General features: G+C 48.9%; 10 protein-coding genes and 1 non-coding gene across 11 annotated transcripts; 6 read left to right on the top strand and 5 right to left on the bottom strand.

Annotated features, from left to right (window-relative positions):
• The first annotated feature begins 272 nt into the window (after positions 1 to 272).
• On the top strand, positions 273 to 1,997 carry F5B22DRAFT_346978 (uncharacterized protein). Its single transcript, XM_047970941.1, has one exon. The coding sequence runs from the start codon at positions 816 to 818 to the stop codon at positions 1,761 to 1,763; it is 948 nt and encodes a 315-aa protein (XP_047834917.1). The 5' UTR covers positions 273 to 815; the 3' UTR covers positions 1,764 to 1,997.
• F5B22DRAFT_348117 (Metalloenzyme, LuxS/M16 peptidase-like protein) lies at positions 1,998 to 5,599 on the bottom strand. The gene has a single exon (XM_047970948.1). The coding sequence runs from the start codon at positions 5,289 to 5,291 to the stop codon at positions 2,232 to 2,234; it is 3,060 nt and encodes a 1,019-aa protein (XP_047834916.1). The 5' UTR covers positions 5,292 to 5,599; the 3' UTR covers positions 1,998 to 2,231.
• Positions 5,600 to 6,197: 598 nt separating this feature from the next.
• Positions 6,198 to 8,723, top strand: F5B22DRAFT_346981 (myosin-like coiled-coil protein-domain-containing protein). Its single transcript, XM_047970942.1, has 6 exons — positions 6,198 to 6,364; positions 6,485 to 6,794; positions 7,158 to 7,429; positions 7,486 to 7,634; positions 7,690 to 7,933; positions 8,042 to 8,723. Exons 2-6 carry the CDS (start codon positions 6,506 to 6,508, stop codon positions 8,471 to 8,473), a joined length of 1,386 nt encoding a protein of 461 aa, XP_047834915.1. The 5' UTR covers positions 6,198 to 6,364; positions 6,485 to 6,505; the 3' UTR covers positions 8,474 to 8,723.
• Positions 8,724 to 8,972: 249 nt separating this feature from the next.
• On the bottom strand, positions 8,973 to 10,408 carry F5B22DRAFT_642564 (Low temperature viability protein; the record flags this gene model as incomplete). Its single annotated transcript, XM_047978141.1, has 2 exons — positions 8,973 to 10,320; positions 10,389 to 10,408. The coding sequence occupies 2 exons, from the start codon at positions 10,406 to 10,408 to the stop codon at positions 8,973 to 8,975; spliced, it is 1,368 nt and encodes a 455-aa protein (XP_047834914.1).
• Positions 10,409 to 10,571: 163 nt separating this feature from the next.
• F5B22DRAFT_347986 (uncharacterized protein) lies at positions 10,572 to 13,382 on the top strand. The gene is made up of 3 exons (XM_047970947.1): positions 10,572 to 11,039; positions 11,128 to 12,010; positions 12,062 to 13,382. The coding sequence occupies exons 1-3, from the start codon at positions 10,905 to 10,907 to the stop codon at positions 12,994 to 12,996; spliced, it is 1,953 nt and encodes a 650-aa protein (XP_047834913.1). The 5' UTR covers positions 10,572 to 10,904; the 3' UTR covers positions 12,997 to 13,382.
• A 1,005-nt stretch (positions 13,383 to 14,387) lies between these two features.
• Positions 14,388 to 15,364, top strand: F5B22DRAFT_347638 (uncharacterized protein). The gene is made up of 3 exons (XM_047970946.1): positions 14,388 to 14,555; positions 14,654 to 15,086; positions 15,214 to 15,364. The coding sequence occupies exons 2-3, from the start codon at positions 14,683 to 14,685 to the stop codon at positions 15,242 to 15,244; spliced, it is 435 nt and encodes a 144-aa protein (XP_047834912.1). The 5' UTR covers positions 14,388 to 14,555; positions 14,654 to 14,682; the 3' UTR covers positions 15,245 to 15,364.
• F5B22DRAFT_346987 (NADP-dependent oxidoreductase domain-containing protein) lies at positions 15,365 to 16,904 on the bottom strand. Its single transcript, XM_047970943.1, has one exon. The coding sequence runs from the start codon at positions 16,465 to 16,467 to the stop codon at positions 15,484 to 15,486; it is 984 nt and encodes a 327-aa protein (XP_047834911.1). The 5' UTR covers positions 16,468 to 16,904; the 3' UTR covers positions 15,365 to 15,483.
• Positions 16,905 to 18,060: 1,156 nt separating this feature from the next.
• On the top strand, positions 18,061 to 19,476 carry F5B22DRAFT_633639 (HAD-like domain-containing protein; the record flags this gene model as incomplete). Its single annotated transcript, XM_047976863.1, has 1 exon — positions 18,061 to 19,476. The coding sequence occupies one exon, from the start codon at positions 18,061 to 18,063 to the stop codon at positions 19,474 to 19,476; it is 1,416 nt and encodes a 471-aa protein (XP_047834910.1).
• A 1,248-nt stretch (positions 19,477 to 20,724) lies between these two features.
• F5B22DRAFT_633638 (uncharacterized protein) lies at positions 20,725 to 21,519 on the top strand (the record flags this gene model as incomplete). The annotated part of the gene is made up of 1 exon (XM_047976862.1): positions 20,725 to 21,519. The coding sequence occupies one exon, from the start codon at positions 20,725 to 20,727 to the stop codon at positions 21,517 to 21,519; it is 795 nt and encodes a 264-aa protein (XP_047834909.1).
• A 638-nt stretch (positions 21,520 to 22,157) lies between these two features.
• On the bottom strand, positions 22,158 to 23,855 carry F5B22DRAFT_633637 (PLP-dependent transferase; the record flags this gene model as incomplete). Its single annotated transcript, XM_047976861.1, has 7 exons — positions 22,158 to 22,377; positions 22,503 to 22,750; positions 22,827 to 23,032; positions 23,095 to 23,240; positions 23,307 to 23,566; positions 23,647 to 23,688; positions 23,739 to 23,855. The coding sequence occupies 7 exons, from the start codon at positions 23,853 to 23,855 to the stop codon at positions 22,158 to 22,160; spliced, it is 1,239 nt and encodes a 412-aa protein (XP_047834908.1).
• A 1,128-nt stretch (positions 23,856 to 24,983) lies between these two features.
• F5B22DRAFT_t32 lies at positions 24,984 to 25,099 on the bottom strand. Its single transcript has one exon. It is a non-coding gene; the product is annotated as a tRNA-Lys (tRNA).
• Between the last annotated feature and the right edge of the window lie 502 nt (positions 25,100 to 25,601).

Genomic DNA, 25,601 nt, shown 5'->3' with positions numbered 1-25,601 from the left:
CTGGCTGGCTGTCTTCTACTTCGACCCCAAGCATCGAGACAATTAATCCACGGTCTGTGCACGTATTTGTTATCGAGTGCATACGTGAATATCCTGCAATTCCCGAATCTCTCTATGAATTCACTGGCATGGATAGCACAGACAGCAACTGGTATTGACCAAGTCGGGATTTCTTGAAGCCTACCAACTTTTGCTCAACGGGTAAAATCACTGAGATTACTCATCAGCGAATGATTGGATAATCTTCCTGCATGTCTCCAATTACCAAGATCTGCGCATGATGTTGCATTCGGGGAACTTGAGCTCTGTCTGGGCGATGCTAGAATGAGAAGCCTCCGCGGAAGGATGATGCATCACACTGATCCATGGGCGAAATTTTGTCATTATTAATTGCTAAGGTTGGTTGAATATTAGTTACTAACACGAGTACCACAATGGCCTTGAAACCACTAATTGAGTTCTTCTTGGGCGTTTGTCTGTCGAGGGATTTGCGAGCTGTGGGAGGGCGCGATGGCTGGACCATCACGTTTGTGACCAACGAGGAATCTGACGGTGTTTGATTCCACATTCAATACATTAGAATCATTAGTAAGAGTAGGAAATATGGTCATGTCTGAAACCGTTCTCACTTACAATTGGGCTTTCTGTATGTGATGAAGTCTGTTCGAGTCAATATAAATAGGTAGCTAGGTAAGGTCCATATAACCGATTTGATCAACCATCGCTATCCTCTTGTAAACAGACACACTTATCGACCAGTAGGGACGCATTGACTAATTCCACATATCCGTCTCATCTGATTTCATACGCCCGACATGACGAAGCTTGTTACCATTGTCGGAGCCACGGGCAACCAGGGACACGCCGTGGTAACCGCCCTCATTGGGGATCCCAGTTACAGTCTACGCGGCCTGACCCGCAACGTACAGAGTCAGAACGCACAGAAATTGAAAAGCCAGGGTGTCGAGATGTTGGCAGCCGATCTCGACGACCTAGACTCACTGAAGGCGGCTTTCGCAGGCTCATACGCCGTGTATGGCGTCACGGAAATAAAGGAGTCGCTCACAGAAAACGATCTGGAGACATTGATAAACGTCGAAGCAACATGGGGGAAAAACATTGCACAAGCTGCCGCCGAGACCGTTGGTTTGCAGCATTTCATCTGGAGCACGCTCCCGAACGCGTTGGAAATTAGCGGTGGCCGACATAATCCGCCCAACTATGCTGGCAAAAACAAGGCTGACGCATATATCCGCGCCAACGCGGACCTCGCGGCTAAGACGACGTTCTTGATGATCGCCCAGTACCATAGCAATTATGCGATCGGCCCTATATCGATTCATCCGATCCCATCTGCGAATGCATACGTACACTTCGCCTCACACGCGCCAGATACCCCTATATCGTGGATCGGCGACGTGAGACGCAATTTGCCTCCATTCATCAAGCCTATTCTTGAGCAGCCGGGCAGGACAAAAGGGAGTATCGTGTACGCGTACACAGAGGTGTATACTTCAGAAGAATCTCTACAAATATGGGCAAAAAGTAACGGGGTCAAGGCATTTCATGTGCCTATTTCAGCTGAGCTGTTGTATGAAATGTGGGGGAAGTATGCTGATGTTTTGGCTGCAATGTGGAGGTTCTGGGGAGAGTGTAGAGAGAAGAGCTGGTCAAGTCCGGGACACGCCGTTCTGACGAGCATTGATTTGGGTGTCACTGATTTTACGAGCTTAGCCGAGACATTCAAAGGGTATATGTTCTAGTACAGGTATCAGTTGATCGATGGCGGCTCGCTTTTTCTACATATTTCAGAAACCAACAATCATACACGAGAACGTAACTTGTGCCTCTACTCATGTCTACAGAAGCATGTACTCTATTCGTTAGTCCGGAGTTCCAAAGCTGAGGAATCCGAGTCTGAAAGAATGAGCAAATAGCTCGATTCGCAGTTATCTACTAATAGATACCCGAGAACCCGCTGAACATGTCAATCTCGCGTTTTCGCGTGGTCTCCATGCTATGGAACTATAATCTTGAACAAGATCACAGAGCATGGAGACGTATCGTATCTGAACGCTGGAATTTGATGGAGTAAAGACAATAATCCTGAAGGCTGGAAGCACACGAAAGGAGACGATGCATATTGAACGTTGACCTTTAAAGATATAGAGAAGGGTATATAATAGTAATGTTGTACAGGTTGTAAGTGGACGATTCCTTCATTAGTTTTATCATTTGTTGACATCGACTTTAATTTCCTTCACTTTCCAGGAGTCGTCGACCCAGTTTTGCTTCTTCCCTAAGAAGGCTATTTGCTCGCTTTGCTTAGCGAGGCCATCAATTATGTATTTCTGGGCGACTTCTCGAACTTGATCTTTTGTCACATCAAGGAGTTGCTCACGCCTCTGTTGCTGCATCTCGTCCGTGATTCCAGACACGAATCGAAGCATGCCCTCGGTGCTCACTGATTTTGGAGCATCGACACTCTGAAAAACAGATATCTTGGCCTCCTCTAAATCTTGATTGGACCATTCTTTGTCAAAGGCCCAACGCCCGGCATTCCTCATTATAGAGATAGTATTTTGAGGATTGGGATCTCGGTACGAATAGAAACCAAAAAGACCCTCAAGTCCTTTCATATATGCGCCCCCTCCGTAGGCGCCGCCTTTCTCTCGAATTTCGTGGTGTAAATGTTTATGAGTCAACAGCTGTGCTAAGATCTGGAGTGGTGCACTATCTGGAGAAGTGTATGATACTGTTGGTAGGGCTAAGTTACCATAGTAAACTTGATATGGGAGTGGGAAGAAGGCCTTAATATCACGGGTAGAAGCGTGCTTCTCGTGAGGCCCAAATGAGATACCCGATGAATGCTCATCTTGTTTGGACGCGAATTGTTCAAGAGCTGATGAATTAGCAGCGGTGCTATCTGGTCCGCATGTTAGCGCAAAGCGAACTTTGCTGTTTAGAGCTTTGGGGTTTAGAGCGGCGATCTGGATCATTTTAAGTTTCCACATGAGTTGCACCAGGCTATCTGATTCGGGCAGTCCGGCTAGATGGGTAATGAGGTGCACCTGTGACAGCCCACTGAGTTGTTCAGTAAGATATGCATCACGGGTAAGTCCGGACTCCGCATATTTTCGAGCATAAACGTGACCAGATGATGCAATGTCGTTCACGATACCATCGGCTGAAGCTTGAAGGAGTTGCCTAACCCGACGTGCGGACTTAGGGCTATCAAAATCCGTCTCCAATACAAGTTTTAGTAGAATATCGAACATCTCGGGCACATTGCGATCCAGTGCCATTCCCTTCAGAACGAGACCTTCAGACGCTTGGTGGAAGTCTGTGGCTGAAGGCGTCGTCATATAGCTAACTGATACACCACCTGTCTTTAACTTGATCCTGTCTTCGAGTTGCTCCATTGTCATATCCTTGGTCCCGAGGCGCATGAGAGAATCGCAGAAAAGAGGGACCAGCTGGCGAAGGGGATCCGGTAAATTTTCAAACGTGACGATAGCTCGAAAATAAGTCAACCCGTTAGTTGGTGCCTCTCGCCATTGAATAGCATTGTTGTCCAAAACCTCATCACGAACGATGATAGGCTCTCTTTCACGAGGAATATCTTTTACGTGCACGGATGGAAGGCAGCTGAGATCTTGCGTGTTGGATTTGTCTTGCTCTGCTAGAAGCTCAAGCTCTCGCTGTTCAAAGAATCGTCGGGCTGCGTCCTCGCTACCTGCTTCTTCAGTGGCCTTAGCAATTCTTTTTGCCAGCCGTTCGTCCTCTTCTTTAGCCAATTTAGTACCATAGTCTTCTGATGGTGCCATTGTAAAGGTGAGGTTGTTATCGTTTATAAGGTACTTGTCTATGAGGCCTTCAAGATAGCCACCTTGGGCGAGTCTTGCTTCGAATGCAGCGACTGTGTCATTCCACGCCAACAAATCAAAAGGATCAGTGCCAGAAAACCACCTCCCCTTTAGGCGCTGTAGCACAGACATCCCAAAGTTGGCAGTCTTGTGCTTTAGACTGAGTTCAAGTTGATGGAGGTATCCTTCGATCTTGCTCCGCTCAAATCCATTTTTACGCGCCTTGTGGATAATCTGTTTTATCTCGTTCTTGACCCTTTCAACATTGGCCTCACTAACTCCAGCCAGCCCAACCGAGAATATCCCAGTAGCTGCTGATCCATCATAGCCAGAATTAGGACTGAAATCGGTACCAAGTCGGCTGTTCTCGATTAGGCCCTTGTACAGAGGAGAGCCGTAGCCATCCATCAACAAGGATGATAGAAGTGCCAGCGAAAATGATTCCACGACGTCACTCGTGTCTCCAACGATCCATGATATAGAGGTTTTGTATTGTTTGTCGGAATCCACCAAAGGGTCTACAGGACCTAGAACCTTCACAAACCGGGGCCCAGTGCTGAGATCAATAGGGTGCTTGTGGTCGATGTCTGTTTCTATCCGTGCAAATGTGCTCATCTGGGCATCGATCTCTCTTAAGTGGTCAGCGAGAGGCATGTCTCCATATGTCATCAATTTGGCATTACTTGGGTGGTAATGCTCAGCATGGAACTTTTTGAGCTGTTCATATGTCAAGTCGGTAATCCTCTGAGGATCACCGCCGGAATTATTGATCGCTGGAAAGACATGATCTTGGAAGCGGATATAAAATAGATAATCGGCGTCCGACATCTGACCCTTCATTTCATTATAAACAACGCCCTTGAAGACTAGCCTGCTGTCCTCGGCGTTGGCCTGGCCATCACTCTCGGCAACGCGAGGATTCTCAGGACCAATGCGCCATCCCTCTTGTGTAAAATCGGTTTCTTTGAGGAGTGGGCGAAGTGTGGCATCGAGGTAAACGGACATGAGATTTCGAAAGTCTTGGGCATTGGTAGTGGCGAATGGATAGTAGGTATGGTCGGATGCCGTGAAAGCATTCATAAAATTGGACAAGGTGCGAGGAAGCATCTTAAAGAAGGGATCTCGAATCGGATACTTTTCGCTACCGCAAAGTGTGGTGTGCTCAAGGATATGAGGGACCCCAGTGTCATCAGGAGGATTCGTCTTGAAGCCGATGGAGAAGACATTGTTGCTATCTTCTCTGGCTATGTGGAGGTAGTCGGCGCCTGTCTTGTCGTGTTTCAAATGTAGGGCAGTTAACTCGAGTTCGGGCACATGCTTCTTCCTTAGCAGAGTGAAGCCATGAAGCTTTTCACCATGTTTAGGGTACTGGGAAAGTTCCGTGACTGCTCTTTTTGCGGCGCCCTTGACAGCGTTGCGGAGCATGATGGGTCCAAAGACGGGGTGCGCAAGTTCCGCGCAACGCAAGGAAAGAGCCCTAGGTGTGATCTGGTTGATACTCAATATACCAGAAGCAGAGACCAGGACATGCGTATTGCTGCTTTGGTGATACTGCCAGAGAAATGTTATACCGAGGAGTAGTTAAATGATGTTGTGGAAATATTTTTGGAAGGCGAATTGATTGGCGAGGTGCCTGCCTAGGTACCAACAGTCAAATCCTACCCAGGTACCTAAGTACCGACCTAGGTGTGATACATAGTTAGTTACCCGAGGTGTCCCGTGAATAAAGCATGATGCACAACAATTGCATGCTCAAACGAAGCTTCAAGGGAAAATGCCATGGGCATCTTAAAGAAATTCTTAAAGAAGGGGTACGTGTACTTGTGCATATATTCATCCAGACATACCTAGGGAGGGGTTACAGAGAGTATTGCACCTGTGTAATAAGGAGTACTATCTACTTAGGTACGTATATGGTTTGTTTGAAGTCGCTGGCGCAACATTAACATTGGCAATGAAGGTGAACACCCTTACCAAACCATCGCGGAGCGACTTGAAGCTGGATAACCTCACTCCCTTACTACTTATGTACGAATATGAATCATCCCTGAGGTCGATAAGCGATCCATCCCATCCGAGCCGTCCCCACTGTGCACCGCCTGCTCGGGTACGCACCCCCCGGTACGCACCAACCGGTACCATAGCGCAGAAACTCGAAGCTGTTTAGGTCTGTCAGAGTCTGTCTTGGACCTGTCTTGGGGGTTTGGGGGGGCGTCATGCCCCGGTTGATTCATCCACCCCAGTATCCGCGTCTTTCCACGTCGACTATCCAGTAACCGGCACTATGTGCCTAACCGACTCAGACACCCGCCTCGCCTCTATCTCGACAAACTTCTCTTGAGAGCCATCGTGACCATTGCTCTCAGCATCAATCCGCGCCCAGCCAACCCACAACCCCCGAATTAGCCACTAATCCTTACCAGAAGCCCTGCCTCGACGCTGCTTATTTGTGAACTTAACCGCATCGCCCCCCAAATGCGCCTTTCTACCCTCCCAACGTAAGCTATTCCTCTCTACCTTGTTCAACTCAGCTGGCGAGTCCTCCCCAGACTTACACACCCTTGCCCCTCCTCCGTGCTTGCCGCTTTCGTGTGGCAACATCTCATCGTTGCTTGCAGCATATAAATCTCTCCTTCGATATGGCAAGTACGAGCCATCGTGCACCGTCAGCAACGCCGGCCCCTCTCGCCTCTCTCTCGAATGGCACGGCTTCACATGCTCACGATGACCCATCCCTTCCCAATAGCCACCATATCCCAGTGCATGAGCCTCGACCGGCGCCGACGCCAACCGCCGCTATGGCCTCAAATAAAAAAGGGAAGGGGAAGAAAGCGTTAGATTCTTCCGAAGCATCGAAATTGGTTGCCGCAAGGATATCTCAACTCGAGGTCGATACTGCTGCTGAGAAAGAACAAGAGGCCGAGATCGGTATGTCAAAAAACTTTTATTCAGGTGAAACCCAAGCAGTCACTGTAGTGTTCAAGATGTGGTGTAATTCCGCTCGCGCATCTCATGGGGGTGGCCGATTGGGCTTTGTGTCCGCTGAATACGCGGCGCATACCGCTCGCCAGGAGATGAAGAGTTACTACACATTGCTCTTCTATTGGATGGCATGGGGACTGTTGGGGTCCAAGAATTTACCCTTGCGAACAACGGTCCGAGGACCATGGCCGAAAGTGTTCTGGGACTACTCGTTGCTCGCTAGAATACTAGGCACGATGGCCACTCAATGGATTGCATTACACTGGTCGTTACGCTGGAATTTACCAACTAACATTGCTTAATTTCTAGAGCGAGAAGTCCGCAAGGCTAATCGCGAGTTGAATCATCAGATGAATAAGATGAACGATATGGACAAGATTGACCTCCTAACGAAACGATCTTCTGAGCTTTTTGCGAATCTAAAACGACTTGAGCGCGAAAATATCAAAAACAAGAAGCGTGCCGACCAATTGCAAAAAGAAAAGGATTCAAGTAGAACGGATCTCAGTAAGCAAGTCGGTCTGAAGGAGAAACTAGAGAAATTGTGTCGCGAATTACAAAAAGAAAATAACAAACTCAAGGTACAACCAAGACTCTGGTTTTCCAGGATGATGAAGCTGATGCAGGCTTTGTGTAGAATGAGCATAGAGCCCTGAATGATTCTCACGACCGACTGAAAACTTCTTCGGACGAGCGTTTTAAGAAAGTGCTTGAAACGCTAGAAGGATATCAAGAAGAGAAAGACAACCCGCGAAAACAGGTTGTTTATATGAAAGCAGAAGAGCTGTATAACCACCCCTCATTTGCAAGTCCGCACTCTTGACTGACAATGGCGGCTCAGATTCAAGAATCGCTTCAAGTCCTTGATTGACCAATATGAGCTACGTGAACTTCACTTCCATTCGGCCATGCGAACCAAGGAGATAGAAGTCCAGTGGAATATGGCGCGCTATGAACAGCAAAAGAAGGCGGTGGAAGCTGAGGGCAACCGCGCACGTCAATTAAACAATCAAGTCCTCACATTCACCAAAACGGAAACGGAACTGCGGAACCAGCTCAATGTCTATGTCGAGAAGTTCAAGCAGGTATGCACCCTGTTTCTTTCTCTTGCACGCCCAACACAGGCGTTAACAGACGACGAGGTCGAGGATACTTTGAACAACAGTAACGATCTGTTTTTAACGTTTCGCAAGGAGATGGAAGACATGTCTAAAAAGACCAAGAAGCTGGAAAAGGAGAACGAGGCTTATAGGCGCAGAGACACGGCTCTAAACCAGAATATTCTGAAAATGGCTGAGGAACGCAACAAGCACCTTAAAGACGTCGAAGACGTCAAGAAAAAGAACGACAAGCTCACCAGTATCATCAACCAAATGCAACAACAAGGTCGCGGTATACCTGCGGGAATGCAAGGTGCTATGGAGAGCTGTTATCCCGAGGCTGGAGAGGCTGGCGACGGAGAGCTCGAGGGCGAAGAGGATAGTGATTGCGAGTATGATGAGGATGCGGAGGAGCAAATCAGTGAAGGTGAATTCGACGATGATGATGATACAGAGGAAGAAGTGCCAAGCGTGCCGGGTGCCTATGGACCAGAGCGACCGCCTGCCATGAATGGCCATCGCTAGGAAGCTGATGGACTAGACTGGCAGCCGGAAATCACGTTTCCCCGGCCTATTGTCAACTTGTTACACCGGGTAGAGGAGTTGAAGGACCAGGCCTTGGAAGCTCTCTCCCTAGTGTGTAGAGCACCTTACACATACATGGCAGAAGAGGGATGATCTCAGCTAATCTGGACCCCCTGAGCAAGACAACTCCTACTTGTCCCCTGGGTCATTATGACAGGCATTGGTTCCTACCAAGGTCCGCATTAATGACATTGTTGGCTACGCTAGCACATTGTATCCTGTACGTTGGGAAGCGATACTCTGTAGAACTACGAAGAATTGATCGTTTATGAAGAATACATCGGCTCGGCAGTTTATTTTTGTTCTTTTACTTTTTCCTTTCTCACTTCTCTTTCCACACGTCGAGCACATTGCAATAAATAGTGAGGCGCATGAAGCTGACTTGATATTATAGGGTATCTTTTGGTTTTACTACTTCTCGGCACCTATTGAGACGACTTCAGCGTGAGGTTGATGTTGATGCGCCGCCTGCTTTGGTCGTAGTGGCTGGCCGCTGCTTGACACCGTACTTGGCTGGCACTCTCGCTGGCCCCAGCTCTCTCCGGAATTCATCATATTGCTCTACACCGTTGCCCCACTTACCCTTCTTAACCGTTTTCTTGCCAACCTTCGAATAGTCGCCTAAGAAGTCGTCTAAGATGCTGTCAAAATCGGACCGTAGGGGGCCCGTGACACTCGATGCTGTCGACATCATTGACGGGGCTATTGACCCAGTGTCATCGGCATCCCCATCCCACTCATAGTCGTCGTGATCAGGGTTGTACTGCTTCTGCTCGAGAACCTCGAAGCGCGCGTCTAGTAGACTAAGCTGTTCCGTACGTACTAGCGAAGAGGACGTCATAGAGTATCCTGATTGCGATGTCAGAGCCCCCTTGCGCTTCTTGCGCCGCCCGCCGTTCGTGGTTGTGGTTAGGATGCTAGACTGCAGGTCTGATACTGATGGTGTGACCCCGGCCACGGGACGACCGCCAATTTTCTGGTTTTTCTTGAACTTGTGGAAATCCTCCAGCCAGTTTTCATTCTTCACGAAATCTGCCTCTTCGCCTGCGAATGCACCTTCTTCTCCTGGGCCGGTGACTGGGACTAAATTAGGCACCTCGGCATCATCACGGTATTCTTTCCTCGGCTTGGCCGTGTCATCTGTCTCCCAGCCCTCGTCGTCTTCAAATTCGATCCCGTCGAGTTCCCGTCCATCTTTAGCCAATTCCTGGAACAGATTATCATCTTCATCATCCACATAGGCCTCATCCTCAAGAGCCTCCAGCACCTCTCTTAGCCTCGGATCCATATCTGGCTGGAAACCGGCAATTGCATCCGGTATATTTTGCTGCGCCTGGTAGGTGATGTGCTGAAGATTTTTGCTTGGCAGGAATGAATCATCAAAGAGTTCACGTTTCTTACGCTCCTCATCCTCCAAGTCTAACTGCCTGATGGCATCCTCTAGGCTCTGCTTGTGCTTTCCCTTTCCCTTATCTTGCTCTGTGTTCGCCTCAACAAAGACAACATCCCCAGCGCCTGATGATCCAAGATCCCTCAGATGTTGCATGTAGTCGTATTCAGTATCGTCAAAATAGACACCATAGTTGGCGGCCTCGCCTTCGTTGGCGCGCATGTGGGCGACATCGCTCTCGCTCAGCTCGGAGGCGAGGTCGTTTAGCTTCTTTCCTTTCGACGCATTCTGGTTGGCTGTAGGGTTCAGCACCATCGAAGGGGCATCAGCGTCGTAGATGAGCGGATCATTTTGTGGGCGGTGCACCAGTGTGAAGTGCTGGGCCGTCTTCTTGTCACTTTGAAGCGATAATGAAGATTAGTGTACCGCGCCAATCACTCAGTAGGAGGGGAAAAGGCTACTAACATCCACTTGCCCTTCGGCATCTTGAGTGATCCTACGAGACTTAAGTAGCGGCTCTTTGATTTAGAGTAGTGAGAGAAATGATCTAGATAAATGAAGGGGCAGTCAACTATCGACTGATGAGATTTCGATGTCTAGGGGAATTCTCCCGATAGCCCACTGTGTATTTGGCTTGTGATTGCACCCAAGATTCCAGGTTCGGTGTCAGCCAGAAAAGTTTGGTGGGGTGAGAGCTGGGGGGCCGCTTATCGGGTGCTTATCGGGCCAGACCAGAAGGGTGACGCAAAAATTCAGAGTTGCCCCTCGCTCATCACCCCTCCATTAATCAGCCACCAGCGCTATCTACTACATCGCTCGCTGTGACCGTGTAGTGATTAAGAAGAAAAAGACCACCACCCAGCCATCGACCCCAGTCAACACTGCAGAACCAACGAAGGGCCGTTATTTGGTTGAAATTCTTCGCCGGGATCTAACGGCCACGAAATTCGACATTTAGTTGAACACTCCCGCCATTTCAAGATGGTGTTGGCAAAGTCCAAGGGCTCCGTGGGGCTGGGCAACACGCTGATGAATGATCGGTTCGGTAAAGGAAAAGGAGCCGACCGCAAAAAAGGTTCTGGCGTTACGCGAATCAACCATGCTACTGGCGAAGAGGTGCGTTCTATCCGTCTCCTTCAAGACAATACAACAGCTGTCATGTGTCCCGTAATTGTCGCTGATACTAACCTTTATCGCATTACAGTACATTACGAATGACAAAAAGGAAGCGGCATGGGTTAAGATGCGCTCCGTCACTGAACAAGGGGCTTTGGATGAGTTTCTGGCTACGGCCGAACTCGCAGGCACTGATTTCACTGCCGAGAAGATGAATAATGTCAAGATTATCCATACCGACCAGAGAAACCCGTACCTCTTGACTGCCACAGAAGAAAGGAACGTCATAGGAAAACAGAATATGCACAAAGGGAAATTGACAGTGCCACGCCGACCGAAGTGGGATTCTTCTACGACACCTGAGGAGTTAGACCAACGAGAAAGAGAGTCGTTCTTGATATGGAGGAGAGGGCTGGCGGAGCTCCAGGAGTATAATGATCTCCTCATGACCCCCTTTGAGCGGAACCTGGAGGTTTGGAGGCAACTCTGGCGTGTTATCGAGCGATCAGACCTTGTAGTTCAGATCGTTGACGCACGAAACCCTTTAATGTTTCGATCCGAGGATCTTGAGCATTATGTCCAGGATGTCGATCCCTCAAAGAAGAATTTGTTGCTGGTCAACAAAGCAGACATGATGACAACTACCCAAAGGAAGGCATGGTCGAGGTACTTTAAGGAGAAGCGTATTGCTTATCGCTTCTTCTCCGCAAGCTTAGCGAAGCAGCTGAACGAGGCACGCGACCTAGAGCCTGAAGAGCCATTGCATGGCGAGAGCTCTAACCCTAAAACAATCCAAAAAATCCAATCTGAGGATGGTGAAGAATCCCTTGATGGAATTAGTGATGAAGAAACAGATGAAGAAAGCGGGTCGTCGGGGGCCCCATTACCCGAAATAACTGAAGATGATACCAGGATATTAACTGTGGAAGAGTTGGAAGATATATTCCTCCAACAAGCACACGATCCTGACGGTATGTTAGATTGCCTACACGCCCTCATTCTCTGAAAGCTAATATTTCTAGACCCCGAAAGAAAACTACAAATCGGTTTAGTGGGGTATCCCAATGTAGGCAAATCGTCAACAATCAACGCTCTGATCGGTGCTAAGAAAGTCTCTGTCTCCTCAACGCCGGGTAAAACAAAGCACTTCCAGACAATTCACCTTAGCGATAAAGTCATCCTTTGCGATTGTCCGGGCCTAGTGTTTCCCAACTTTGCCACGACCAAGGCGGATTTAGTCTGCAATGGTGTTCTACCAATTGACCAAATGAGGGAATTCACAGGCCCGGCCGCTTTGATCACGCACCGAATACCCCAGCCATTTTTAGAAGCTATCTATGGTATTCACATCAAAACCCGTCCTCTTGAAGAAGGCGGGACAGGAATTCCCACAGCTAGCGAATTTTTATCGGCTTATGCTAAAGCAAGAGGGTATAAAACCCAAGGCGTTGGACTACCAGATGAGTCACGAGCGGTGAGGGTTGTCCTTAAGGATTACGTTAATGGAAAATTGCTCTATGTTGAACCTCCCCCGGGTTGGGGTGATGGTGGAGATTTTAATCGCGAACTCTATGACGCGGCACATTTGCCGGAAAAACGTAGAGCTGCATTACAAGCTGCTATGGAAGCTCTCGACATGGGCGACGACGAATCGACGATGGATACTGATATTCTTGCCTTACCGACCGGTTCGAAGTCGCAGTCGCTCGACAAGGCATTCTTTGCCCGGAATTCTGGGAACGGAGGACATTTGTCTATGCCATTCAATCATAAATATACGGAACAAGGAAAAGAACAGGCAGCGGCGAGAGAGCTTAGTGGGCGTAAAGCTAGAGCCATGATTGCCCTCGAGACTGGGTTAGATCCTAGTGAAGTCCGACTGGGATCAAGTAAGAAACACTATAAGGGGAGGGCAAAGGGTAAAGGCAAGAAGTATGACAATAAGATGCTCGATTAGAGTATTGAGTTATAGAATCTAGCAGATTAAATCAACACACTTCAGGAAAGTGTGAGGATGATTGAGGATGGTTGAAAACGAAACAAAAACGTGAAATTTCGAATTTGTGTTTTCCCGTGAACCATCCTATCCGTTAAGTAATTGTTACGTCGCATGAAACCTCAACGGGTCCTATTAAAACGTACCAACGAAATACATAGCTAACTAGGTTCATAGAGATAGAGGCATTACGGCAAGTAAATATCAAACCCCTCGTTGCTATGGTTCGTATACAGTTGCAAGTTGTCCGTCGTACTGCCGGAAATACTAATATAACAATCCCTTGGAGTAAGACATACCACCCACCGTAAGGCCGACATCCCCTTGAGGGCTTGAGATGTCAACGCGGGGTTAAGCGTTGGGGTCAACACCAGCCTTATATGAGATTCAGGATGTAAGGCTGCGATACTACTTTGTATATTTCGGACACGGGAATAGACCGTACGCAACAGTGAAGGAGACTCAGCCGGTGGGGAAATGAGGGGTTGGACAAGACAACATACCGCCAGTGAGCCTCTGTTCGTTCCCGCCATTGGGGAAATACCGCATAACATCTAGGTAGCCTCTGCTTGGATTATCAAGATTTTCATGATCCCCGCTCTCCGGTCATACATCGCTACAATCGAAATCCGTCTGCAATTGTTCACTTGGCTCCAGCCTTCCACGAGGGAGAAGACTAAGCTACATTAGACTCAGTCCTTAGCATGGTATGGCTGCTAGGGTATCACCCATGCCCTGATCGTGCCCCCGATCGTGCTTCAGGGCTGTGGTGAAGCCAGTCAAATGGATGTCATATACCTACGACACGAAAAGAGATGGTTGTACGCATTGCAGCTGCAACATAGCATTATGTAGGATTCCAGGATAAGGTTTCATGGTCCTGCATAGCTAATTCCCCGTTGGTACTCGGCGTGTGCTCGCTCTTGCTTGACGGATGATGGATGGACATCTCCAACGACCTCCGAAGCGCCATACACGGCACCGGCCCTGCACCACAACTTCCGTACTTACTTCTGTCACCCGGCCCAGTTAGGCTTACAGCAATATCGTGTTATAGCTGTTCTATTTCGGGGAGACTCAATAGCGCTATTATCACGGACCACGGCAATAACTATTACCGTCTTAATGTTGCTGCGAGGACGAAGGTACCGTAGCTGAAAGGCATTGACCTCGCTCCAGATGGTTGAACCTATCGGTTTACAGTATCCATTCTTTCACGTCTCGGTGGCTTTTCTTTGGAAATATCCTTGATAGTGTCAGGCTTTCGTTAATGGGACGGGACTTTATGCAGCTGGCCTTCCGCTGACGCATAATATTTTATCCCCCCCTAATCCAAACAACTGCATTCTTCGCTGAGCTCTAACACTCAGTAAGCGGCGTAACTGGGTTGACCTTATGCATACCCCGGCTGAGTGTCTGCTCCCTGGACAGTGGGATCTGACAGCGTAGAGTTACGCCAGTATGATTTGAAGAGGCATGAAAACATGGCAGATACGCCGAAACATGCATTCTATAAAGAGGTGAGAACGGCGCGTCAAGTGTCATCTGCTTCTCGTTTTCTCTGTACCAACATCCAGCAAATTTACCCTCGAGCAGTATTGCACCTGACAAACTTCAGCATCTATAACTGCATAGCAAGCTTCCAATATGTCCACCGAGACAGTAATCAACACCCCTCTGCCCGCCGAGGCTACTTCTCAGGCTGTTATTAACACCCTACACAACCACGACCTATACATTAAGACGACATGCCCCAATCTCATCTCGCAGAAGCACATCTCCGGGACTCCAGGGCTGGACCAGCCGTGCGTCTATGAGATCACCGACAAGCGCGCCGTTGGCCAAACGACGTTTCAGATGACGCTGACGAACGTCGCTGAGGGCCTCGACTCCCTCATTGAGGGCAAGGCCCCAACGGGAGCTATGACCATCAAAAGCAAGTGGCGCGTCGTGGAGGGCGAACTCCATGAAACCGTCGAGATCGACAGTAACATCGTCACGAAGAAGGTCATCAAGGGGAATGTCGAGAAGGCTCACCCCGGATTTCACCAGTATGCATTCCAAGTCTTTTGTATTGTTTACCGGGCCTATCCATATCAGAAAACTCCCCTATTCTCTTATTTCCTTGTCATTTTCAAGCAGACTAACTAAGTGTGCAACATTAACACGTGCTTACAGGGGCTTTTTTTCCGAGGCTGCTAAAGCTTGAATGAACTAGGTGGATAGAGCGTGGCTTTGAAAGCCGATGTCGACCTCTATTGATGTCTTTCCTTTTGTCTTCATATCGTTTGGCTGCTCTATATACATAACAAAAACCAAGATAACGCAAGATATTGCCGCCTTTTTCTAGTACCAATCCAATCCAGTCCCATTCCTATTCCCAATTTTCTTTCCCATCAATCGTGACGCAACATCAATCAAAGCATTAGGTCATTCAGGTGAGAACTCTTATACCGAGACTCCGTTCACTGTGTGTTCCTCGGGCCATACGTCGTAGCCGAAGACGTCCTTCATGTTGACGAACCGCGTATGCCGGCCCTTGGCGACCTCCTGCACAGCCTCGAAATCTGCGTCCGACAGCTCCGGGACCTGCGCGTTGCTCTCGATGCGCGAGGGCGTCGAGCTCTTGGGCAGCACAACGTAGCCGCGGCGCAATCCCCACGCGAGCAGGACCTGCGCCAATGTGTGGCCACTGCGGTCGGCAACCTCGTTCAGCGTCTTGTTCGTGCGGACCTTTTCACCCGTAGTAGGGATCTGGTCCTGGGACCCGAGGGGTGAGTAGGCCTCGACGAGAATGTCGTTGGCCTGGCAAAATTCAATGAGCTCGCTGTTTGGAAGGAACGGGTGCACCTCGATCTGGTTGACCTGGGGCTTAACCTTAGCGAAGCCCAAGAGCTTCTTAAGGCCGGGTATCGTCCAGTTAGAGACGCCAATAGAACGCGTCTTGCCGCTGGCAAGCAGCTCTTCCATGGCCCTCCATGTGGGCTCCGGGTTTTCTGTGAGCTCCTTCTTGATGATGTACTTGCCATCGCTGCCGAGCTTGACCGAGTAGTCGTCGTTGCGTTCAGCAGCGATTGGCCAGTGCACGATGAAGAGGTCAATGTAGTCGAGCCCAAAATTGCGCAGCGAGTTCTCGAGGGACCACTTCACCTCATCAGGTTCATGCAAGTGGTTCCACACCTTGGTTGTGATGAAGATGTCTTCGCGCTTCACGGACGGGTTTTCTTTGAGGAAATCCCGTACAGCCTCACCGACCTCGGCTTCGTTAAGGTAGAACCACGCGCAATCCAGATGTCGGTAGCCGACCTTCAAAGCACATTGGACTGCCTTATATGTTTCTCCCTTGGCACCCTCGTTGGCAAAGGTGCCAAATCCTAGAGCGGGAATTTTTACCCCGTTGTTGAGCGTGAATGTAGTCGTGTTGACCGGCATCTTGAAATCTGATTGTGTATATCGTTATGGGGGACTGGGTAGAACGAAATCTGTTTCGAAGCTGGACGCAACTGGTGATGGTTGAGTGCAAGGGGACTATGAGATGTTTGAGTATATTATTATCCAAGTAACACGCTAGGTGCCAGTCTATGGAGCGGATGGCCTCTTGAAGTAGTGGCAGAAGCAGTAGTGCTGCTGTGACGTGGACTGTCAGAACCTGCAAGGCCTCGCCCTCGCTCAGCGTGTCCCCTTTGTGACCTGTGACACGTCTCTTCCTTATCGATGGTAAGAACGCTGATGTAACATGCCCACACTGAGTGGCTATGGAGTGGCCACCGAGCGGCGCATTAATCCGAAGACATGTAAAGCTTGCCTGGTTTGGCAGGGTTGGCATTAGTCGGACAACAGTGCTCGACTCGCGTAAGAGACCTGCAGACGCCGGCAGCATCCGATATCCACACACCGATTGTTTTAATCTTTTGCTAGGATACTGCCAGGAGGTCGGTGCGCAGTGTCCTACAACATCATTGGGAAATTGATCTTCAGCCTGCAGAACCCAATGCAGAGAGGGAATCCTGTAGTGCCACACTCACGCAGCAGAGGAAGAGCTTTTCGGGGGGCAACCGCGGCGATAGGGAAAAAACAAAACAAAATAAAAACAGGTATCCTCGGCTATCCTAGCTCGTACAGACTCGTAGAAGGCACCCCTAGCAAACTCTATTCGGACCCTGACGATACCCACCGGATTTGGAACGTCGATCATGGCAAAAGCTGGCTCTGCGCTGAAACGTCACGGCGACGGCTCGGAAGCTAGAAAAGTCTTACCGAAGAGCCTCCCTTCACATCGAGTCATTGTCGGGCGCAGCGGAGCCGCATGATGTCACCGACCCTCCCGAAGCGGGCTCAGGAGACGCTATCGGCCGCGGGCCCATGGCTACTGCACGGCTGGTGGAGGTTCGGTCCACATTATATGTATGACCGTAAGACCCTTTATCACCGGCAAGCCGTGATGGTTTCACCTATTCTGTATGGTGCCAGGAAGTGCGATAACACATCGGCTAGGACGATTGATCTGGGTGTCCGTATGGGCCCGAATGCCCTCAAAATCCACTCGTTTCCACCCATTCCCACCTGTTTTCCCTCGAGATGGATCCCTTCTGTGGACACGCTCCAACCCAGCTGTGCTTGCTAGCAAGATGATGGCATGTGAAAACGTCATTCGCTCGTGGATGGCTGCGCCGTGACATGAGTTTTCATCACCGTCATGCATGTAGCTTTGTGTCTACATGTGCCATGTACGGTACCTTGGAGGTGTCCGGATATGAGGGTCCTGAAGAAACCTGAAGAAAATGGCTAAGCTAGCTAGCCACCATCAACCGACTGTGTCCCTAGATTTCCCGATGATATAAATATATGAAAGGTGACTGAAGGGTCGTCATAGATCTCTATTCCCACCTTTATCCCATCCTTTAGAATTGCACTTAGTCTACTAGTATCACTTCTTAACATTACAAGATGCCTATGTTCGACGAGTCTGACTTTGGTGTGGAAGCACCTACTAACTCTGCCCAACTCAACGCTCCTCAAGAGAAGATGTCTGTAGGCTCGCACGAGCACGCTCTTCCCATCCCCGGTGATGACGGGGAGGGCCCTATTGAGGTACCAGCCACCGTGTCACAAATGCCACAAGCTGCCAAATATATGCACAACTTGAGCATCTCGCCATCACAGAAAGACCGGAGATCTTCTCGAAACTCCTTCGGCGCCTCGCTTCCTATTCCACGGAGCAAGCGACGATCCAGACTATCGTCAGTTCATCATGCCGAAGATGGCGACGGTGGCCGAAAAACGAGGCCTGGCATGCCTCCAATCCAACCGACCCGTGAGATCTTGGCCAGCCAAATCCAGACTATAGAAGCAAAGAAGGTCGCCAAGGCTAAGAACATGGCCTTTGCCTTTGACATCGATGGTGTGCTCGTCCACGGCGACTTACTCATTCCCGAGGGCAAGCGTGCGCTCGACATTCTCAATGGCGATAACGAGCTCGGTATTAAGATTCCACATATCTTTCTAACCAACGGAAGTGGAAAGCCCGAGCAAGCACGTTGCGATCAGCTTTCCAAGATATTGCAAAACCCTGTCAGCACTGAGCAATTCATCCAATCTCACACACCTATGAGTGCGCTGGCCTCATACTACGACTCAGTACTCGTCGTCGGTGGTGTTGGCTACCGATGCCGGGAGGTCGCTGAGCAGTATGGGTTCAAAGACGTCATCGTTCCCAATGACATCGTCGCCTGGGACCCCACCATCGCGCCCTATCGCGAGTTCACTGAATACGAGAAGGCTATGTCACGACCACGTGACTTCAGCAAGCACAACATCAACGCTATCCTCGTATTCTCAGACTCGAGAGACTACGCCACCGACATCCAGATCATCATGGATCTGTTGCTTTCTGAGAACGGTCGACTCAAGACGAAAGCCAAGGACCCCGAGTCTCAACGCATCCCCATCTACTTCTCCCAAGGCGATCTGCTCTGCCCTACGGAGCACTGGACACCCCGCATGTCACAGGGTGCGTTCCGTGTCGGCCTCGAGGCCATGTACAAGGCCATGACCGGCGTTGATCTGGAACGTGTGGTGTATGGTAAGCCAGAGCTGGCGACGTACAAGTACGCGGATGAGGTTATGGCTTCGTGGATGGAGCAGATCCACGGCGAGGAGAAGCTGCCAGAGAACATTTATATGATCGGTGACAACCCGGCCTCCGACATCATCGGCGGCAACATGTATGGGTGGAACACCTGTCTAGTCCGCACCGGTGTCTTCCAAGGCGGTGAGAATGACGAGAACAACCCGGCCAACTTTGGCGTATTCCCCAACGTTCTCGAAGCTGTGCAGACGGCCCTGCGCAAGCAGCTCGGCGATGATTTTAAGATGCACTTTGACGAGACGGTGAACCCTGTCCTCCACGGCAGCGCAGCAGATGCCGCGGTCATCATTTAGAATCGAGAACACAAAAGTTACACGACTTTGACGAACTGATGATATCCATGATTGAAAACAATCAAAGGTAGTAAACACTTGACGGCGTTTTTAACCTTTCTGAAAGCCAGAAAGAGGACATTGCGGGACATTGAATATGGGAACTTGGATATAAGAGATCACACGTCTCTTCTTTTTGGTTATTATTGGCGATAGGATGGAAGACATTAACTCATAGACATTTTCAATTGATCATCTACTGGTTCACACACCTTGGCCATGTCTGGCTTCTCTGCAAATGCTAGTGATCCGGTTCTCTCTGATCATCTGAGTTAGGCCACAGCGCCTAGTCATTATGTAACAATGCTCTGTTGAAGATAGCAATAGCGGCGTAGAATTTGTAGGAACTCAAAACGGCTCTTGGTACGTCGGTCACCAGGAACAGAGGCACCGATCCAACTTCATCAAGAGTACGACCGCGTGGTTCTCCATTGGCTGAGCGTTGACATGTTTATCGCGCCCAGACACTAGCTAGCACTATTCGCACCACAGCGAGCGAGGCTAAGGCATGATAGTAGGCCGTTCGTGATTGGGGCGTTCAAGTTGAGATAAGGAGAGGTTGCGACAACGACAAGCAACATCGGTGGATGGAAATGTCTGTTGTAGATGTTGCAATATGCCTTGCCTCACGGCATTTTCTCCCTGTGAAAAAAAGGACATCAGGCCATTTTCCGATGTATTGGCACGGTAGCGAGATACCAGGGTACCTACCCCAACTTCTAACGATCATTCTCCAGCCCAGGATTCAGGGTCTTCGTGCTCACTAAGCCTTAACTGGACATGTTCATTTAATCTTACCCATGCCTGGACCATGGCAAATCACGCCTGGCCACGATGGGAGTGGTCGGCCCATCGCATGTCGGTTCATGGCGCGCCTTTTTTTCCCGCTTTCTCACATCATCCATACATTCATTCAATTTCTTCGTGTCAATTCGAAGTCACTTATCCTCGAGTAGGCTCATAACCGGGCCGCGACTTGGTAGTCGGTCGAGTCGCAGACTCACTCAGGAGCCAGCTTGCTCACAATTCAAGCCGTTATTTGTTCGCTGCGGGCGCGCGACATACCATTCGCAATCATTTATCTTCGTCCTCCATTCGAATTGCCTGACATTCCCTTCATTAACAACGACAAGGAATCGTTTGAGACAAGCCGTCTCAGCCACTCATTGAATCGATTAAACCATGCGCCCTAACGCTCGTTCTATTGTCATGTCAATTTTGACAGCTTCGACAGCCTTAGCCACACCTCTCGTTCAACCAGTCTCTAGGTCCGACTCCAGTGGTGCGGTATGGGCTACGCCTCATGATAGCTATTCCTCTTCGGTCGGCGTCCTCGGCTGCAAGGTTAACACTGACCGAATCGCTTACTGGCCTGGCTCTGTCGACTGCAATAACATCTGCGTGTCGTTGAAGTACGACGGCCGCTCTGTAAAACTACTTCGTATTGACTCATCCGAAGGCGCCCACGACGTCAGCTACGATGCCTGGAACTACCTCATAACAGGATATTCGGCAACCAAAAAGCCTACAGCGGGTGGCGCTGTCGCCATGGAATTTGAGTACTTGGAGCCCTCGGCCTGTGCTGATCTCATCCATACAAAAGGCCACAAGCTGCCTCTGAGTGCATCAAATAGTATAAATTTCCTCGCAAGCTGTCTCGGGGAGCCTGACAGCTGGGTCGCCAAGAATTATGTCTTGTACAATATTCAGGATGCCATTTGCTCCTGGGGCCACGATGAGAAATGTGATCTAGATTGGCCGAATGCTAATCAGCCTACCTGCTCACATACTCTCGGTGATCCAGTCGCCTTGACGACAGATCCCGTCTATAACATTCGATATCCTTCGGGTGAGAAAGTGCTTGCTTCTTCGGGGCAAGTAGTTGCTGGAGGTGGGGACTCCGAAGATTCGGGCGCTAGGAAGCCTATTCCGGGATTATTCGAGGTGCCGATCGTGGCAGCTCTCATAAGCATGGTGAATTTACATTCGTTAGCTGCGTCATAGCACAGCTCAAAGTACTATCGGCCGGCCTGATAAGATCCATAACAGTGGATTTTGAGTCAACCTTTGGATTGGGAGGGGAGGCAGCGTGTTACGATTGTGATGAATATAGGTGCGAGTCAGTTGGATACCCTCAAGGTTTGGTGCTGAACTTGGATGCGATCGATGAATTTTTCGTTACGGATACCCATTGATGCTGATGTTTTTATTCACTGGCATGAACCAAGAGTTCTGCCTCGAGCTCAATACTTACCATGACGACCGAATCATGCCTCGCATGTGTATATTCTATTCAAATATCAACTTCTCGTATTTTTTCAGAGTCCAGAGCATTCCTAAAAATAATCACTATTTCCAGATCGAACTATTTCAACATGGCGCGCCCCGTATCAACTAGAAAGCACTGACTGGACTAGCGAAAAGGACTGCTGCTAGCCTTTGGATCAAGGTAGATGTTGCCCTTTTCCTAGCTCCAATTACCAGTTGCTAGAGCCGACATCTACAATGATGAAATTTGACTCTCTTCTGCGCAGGGAATGAAGCAAATGTATCATGCAAGATCATCGCGCAGTGCACCAGATAACCTACCAAAAAGTTATCAGCGATGAATGACGCACAGCATTTTCAAAGGACAACGGTGCTCACCTTCGGATTCCTTCTTTTAAAGTCCCCTCATCGACCGAAAAAACCATTCGGAACCTGCCTGGCTCAGGAGAGTGGTAAGTCTCACCAGATGACAATTTTACACCTGCATCCATCATCCTCGTCGCGAGTATTCTCTCTGCCGCCCAACCGTCCCCGTTTGTTTCTTTGACGGGTAGGTAAGAGCTCAAATCCAACCACATGAACAGCCCGCCATTCCTGTTGCGGCGGCACACGATTAGCTACACGTACTACATGTAAATACAGACAGAAACAAACAGCCACGATTGTCCTCGGTATAAACGATTGGCTAAAAGGAACTGGTTTGTTTGGCAAGTACGTACCCACCAGCGTGAAATTTCAGGCCAGCTTCGGAAAGGAGCGCTTCAGCCAATAGACGGCTTTTCAGCAGCCCAGCCCGCGACTTCTCGAAGAAGGATTGAAGATAGCCTTGATCCTCGAGCAAGCTGGCCGCAATATGCATGGAAAATTGAGACGGGCCCGCAAACCGACAGATGGCTCGGATTGCATTAGTGAATTCACGATTCTTTGATATCACACATCCCAGGCGCGTCCCAGGCGCAGCGAAGTCCTAAAGAGCCCGTTAACATGCACGTGCGGAAAGGGTTTCTTTTTTGTTTCTTTTTCTTTCTTGTTTCCGGACTGACCTTAGACATCCCATAAAGAACATGGACTAGGTTGGGATCGATGAGTCCCGCGGTGTCAATAGACAACACGGAAGTGAACACCTCAAACTCTCGATCGCTCCTCTCGTACACAGAGAGCGCGTAGATCTCGTCGCTTATCAAATGAATTCCCTTCCGCGCGCAGAACTTCATGAGCCCGATGAGTGTTTCTCGCGGGTAGCAGTGGCCTTGCTGTGATCTTAGGATACCGCTACATGTGAGGGGTCAATATTTGCGGATTTAGACTAACCGAGTGGATTATGGGGATTGCAAATCATCAATGCCCTGATGTTCCGGCCGCTTTTTTTCGCTGCTTCGAAACCTGCTTCGTACGCCGCCACACATGCCGGTGTGAATTGATCAGTGTCGCCTACTGCAACAATCTCCATGGCAACACTATGACAGGATTAGAAGTTGCTACTGAAATAACTGTGTGTTTCTTTCAACGTATATATTCCTTACCCAGTCCGCATACATAAATCACGAGAGAACGAGCCATATACCGGCCCGCCTAACATAATTGCTTCGCCCTCATCCGGGTTACAGGTGACCAGCGCACAAGCCTCATTGAGCTGGGTCACCCCAGCCGCGAAGGTGATCTCCTCGGCATCAACCTGCTTCGCGGGCGCGAAATATTGGTTGAGATGGTTCGCCATGGCCTGTCGAAGCCGCAAAGTGCCTGTGAAGTACTCTCCATATCCGCAGAGTGACTCGTCGAAGCTCTTGTAGCGATACCTGAATTAGCTTCGCGGCCTCTTTTTCTTCTTCTTGTCATCGTAAGGCCAGACTATCTTCCACTCACAAGCCCATTAATGAATTTGACTAAACCAGGTATCATCGGAAACTAGGTAATCGTCAGATTGTCCATATGCTTATCGGGTAATATGAGTATACATTTTCAGCAGTGCTCAATTCCACCACGCCTCGTGGGTTCTTCACAGCATCGTACCAATTTATCGCCCCGTGGTTATAGCTCGTCTTCGCCCATCGCGTAGCTCTGGCTGACAACATGGTGGCAGTATAACAGGTGTTTCTGGATAGAGGAGTTACAGAGGCACCGAGTTCTGGATGATGATAGAATGTAAGTCTCGCAGTACTATGAATCACTTGGAGTTCAAACCCCGCGCGAGTTATTCGTAGGAGACGGATGAGGGCGACACTATATAATGTAGACTTCAAGAGACTCCAACTTGATGGCCCTGAGCCAATTAATTACTAGTATCATGATGACTCCTATGACACGAAGGCACTTCAATACCCGAAAAACAAAGTCAACGCATAGTCACTGTTCAATCTCTATCTCTCATTACTCACTTGGAGGGTAAATGCGTCATGGCAGGGCTTCTGATGACTTGGCTATAATTCTATCCCCTCGTCTGACAATTTGAAATTAGCGCAACGGCTCTTTGAATTGGCCCGTCCCGCGCCGGATCGGAATGGTAACCACGATGAGTCACAATGAATAGTGTCCGCGCCCTTCGATTGACGGAATTACCCACCCTTTATTGAATTGTGACCCGTTCCCCCATTAGAAATCATAGGCGATGTTAGACGTGCAGAGCACGATTTATGCGTCTGGTATTTGCTCTTCAGATTAGGACAGCCACGGATCTATCAAGTGTGAAGCTACTCCGCCCAGATCCGCCCTCGCTCAGATATGACGTGTTTACATGTTGGAGAAATGGTTCTAATGGACCTTCAAGCCGCCTGGTCATAACAGACTTTTGTATAGAACCAAAAACTACTATTCCGAGTACAATATTCCTTCCATGTAGATAGTGTTAAGCTCTAGACTAACTAACACCTCTGGCAGCGTTAGTAAAAAAAAAAACAGATTTTCCTTTCAGATCTACCTACATATTCCTTAGCAAAGTGTTACTTTGAAATAATATATTTCTTGCAATATTGGCTTGAGAATGAATATATTACAGGCTCATGAATTGGGATGGTCAACAACATTCGTCACTGTACACCATTTGGTCAACTTGCTTTTTCTGTTCACTTATGTTTACTTTGTCTGCAATGACTAGGAGCGGTACTCACAACCCATTCTTTATACAAGTGCTCGTCTGATGTGATAAATAATCTATACGCAGAATAGACAGAAGAGAAAAAGAGAAAAAAAGAACGATCTTATATCGCCCCAGGCGGGGGTCGAACCCGCAGCCTTGGGATGTCTATGTGGCACGTTTCCGGGTTTGACCCCCGAAATGCCTATAAAAGTCCCACGCTCTAACCAATTGAGCTACCAGGGCTAGGTAGTTAGAACCAATGATGAAGGTGGACTGTTTTAGTAAGGTATATAACGAAAGGAGTACATCTTATCTGGTAGTGCCGCGATTCATGGATGCGACCTTAATATTCCACATACAACATGATGTGAACGGTAGTTCAATCGTTATGAAAATATTTATAGAGTAATGCGATTAACTGATATTGCCCCTTCCCCCTCTATTAACCTGATAGTGGCCCAAGCTTTTGCAGGTAGAAATTGTTAGGGGGTACCTTGCGCTATAGAGAGCCTCGACAAGAGTGGTGCATTGCGTGGCAACACAGCTGTTGTTGCTACCTAGTGTAGTTACATATCCCAGGACTTGGGGCTGGCTGGAAGAGGGAACACGGCGCCTGATACCTTTCGATACGAGGCAGTGTCAGAAAAAGATGAGATTCAACCACTTATTCAACCATTAATTTAAAGCTATTTCTAATATAAAGGTACGATAGTAAGCCAGAATGGCTATTAGATGTAATTAATGT

Source organism: Xylaria bambusicola (genome assembly GCF_022495145.1).
Source record: "Xylaria bambusicola strain CBS 139988 unplaced genomic scaffold F5B22scaffold_4, whole genome shotgun sequence".
Taxonomy (NCBI): Eukaryota; Fungi; Ascomycota; class Sordariomycetes; order Xylariales; family Xylariaceae; genus Xylaria; species Xylaria bambusicola.
This window is presented reverse-complemented; position numbering and strand designations above follow the sequence as displayed.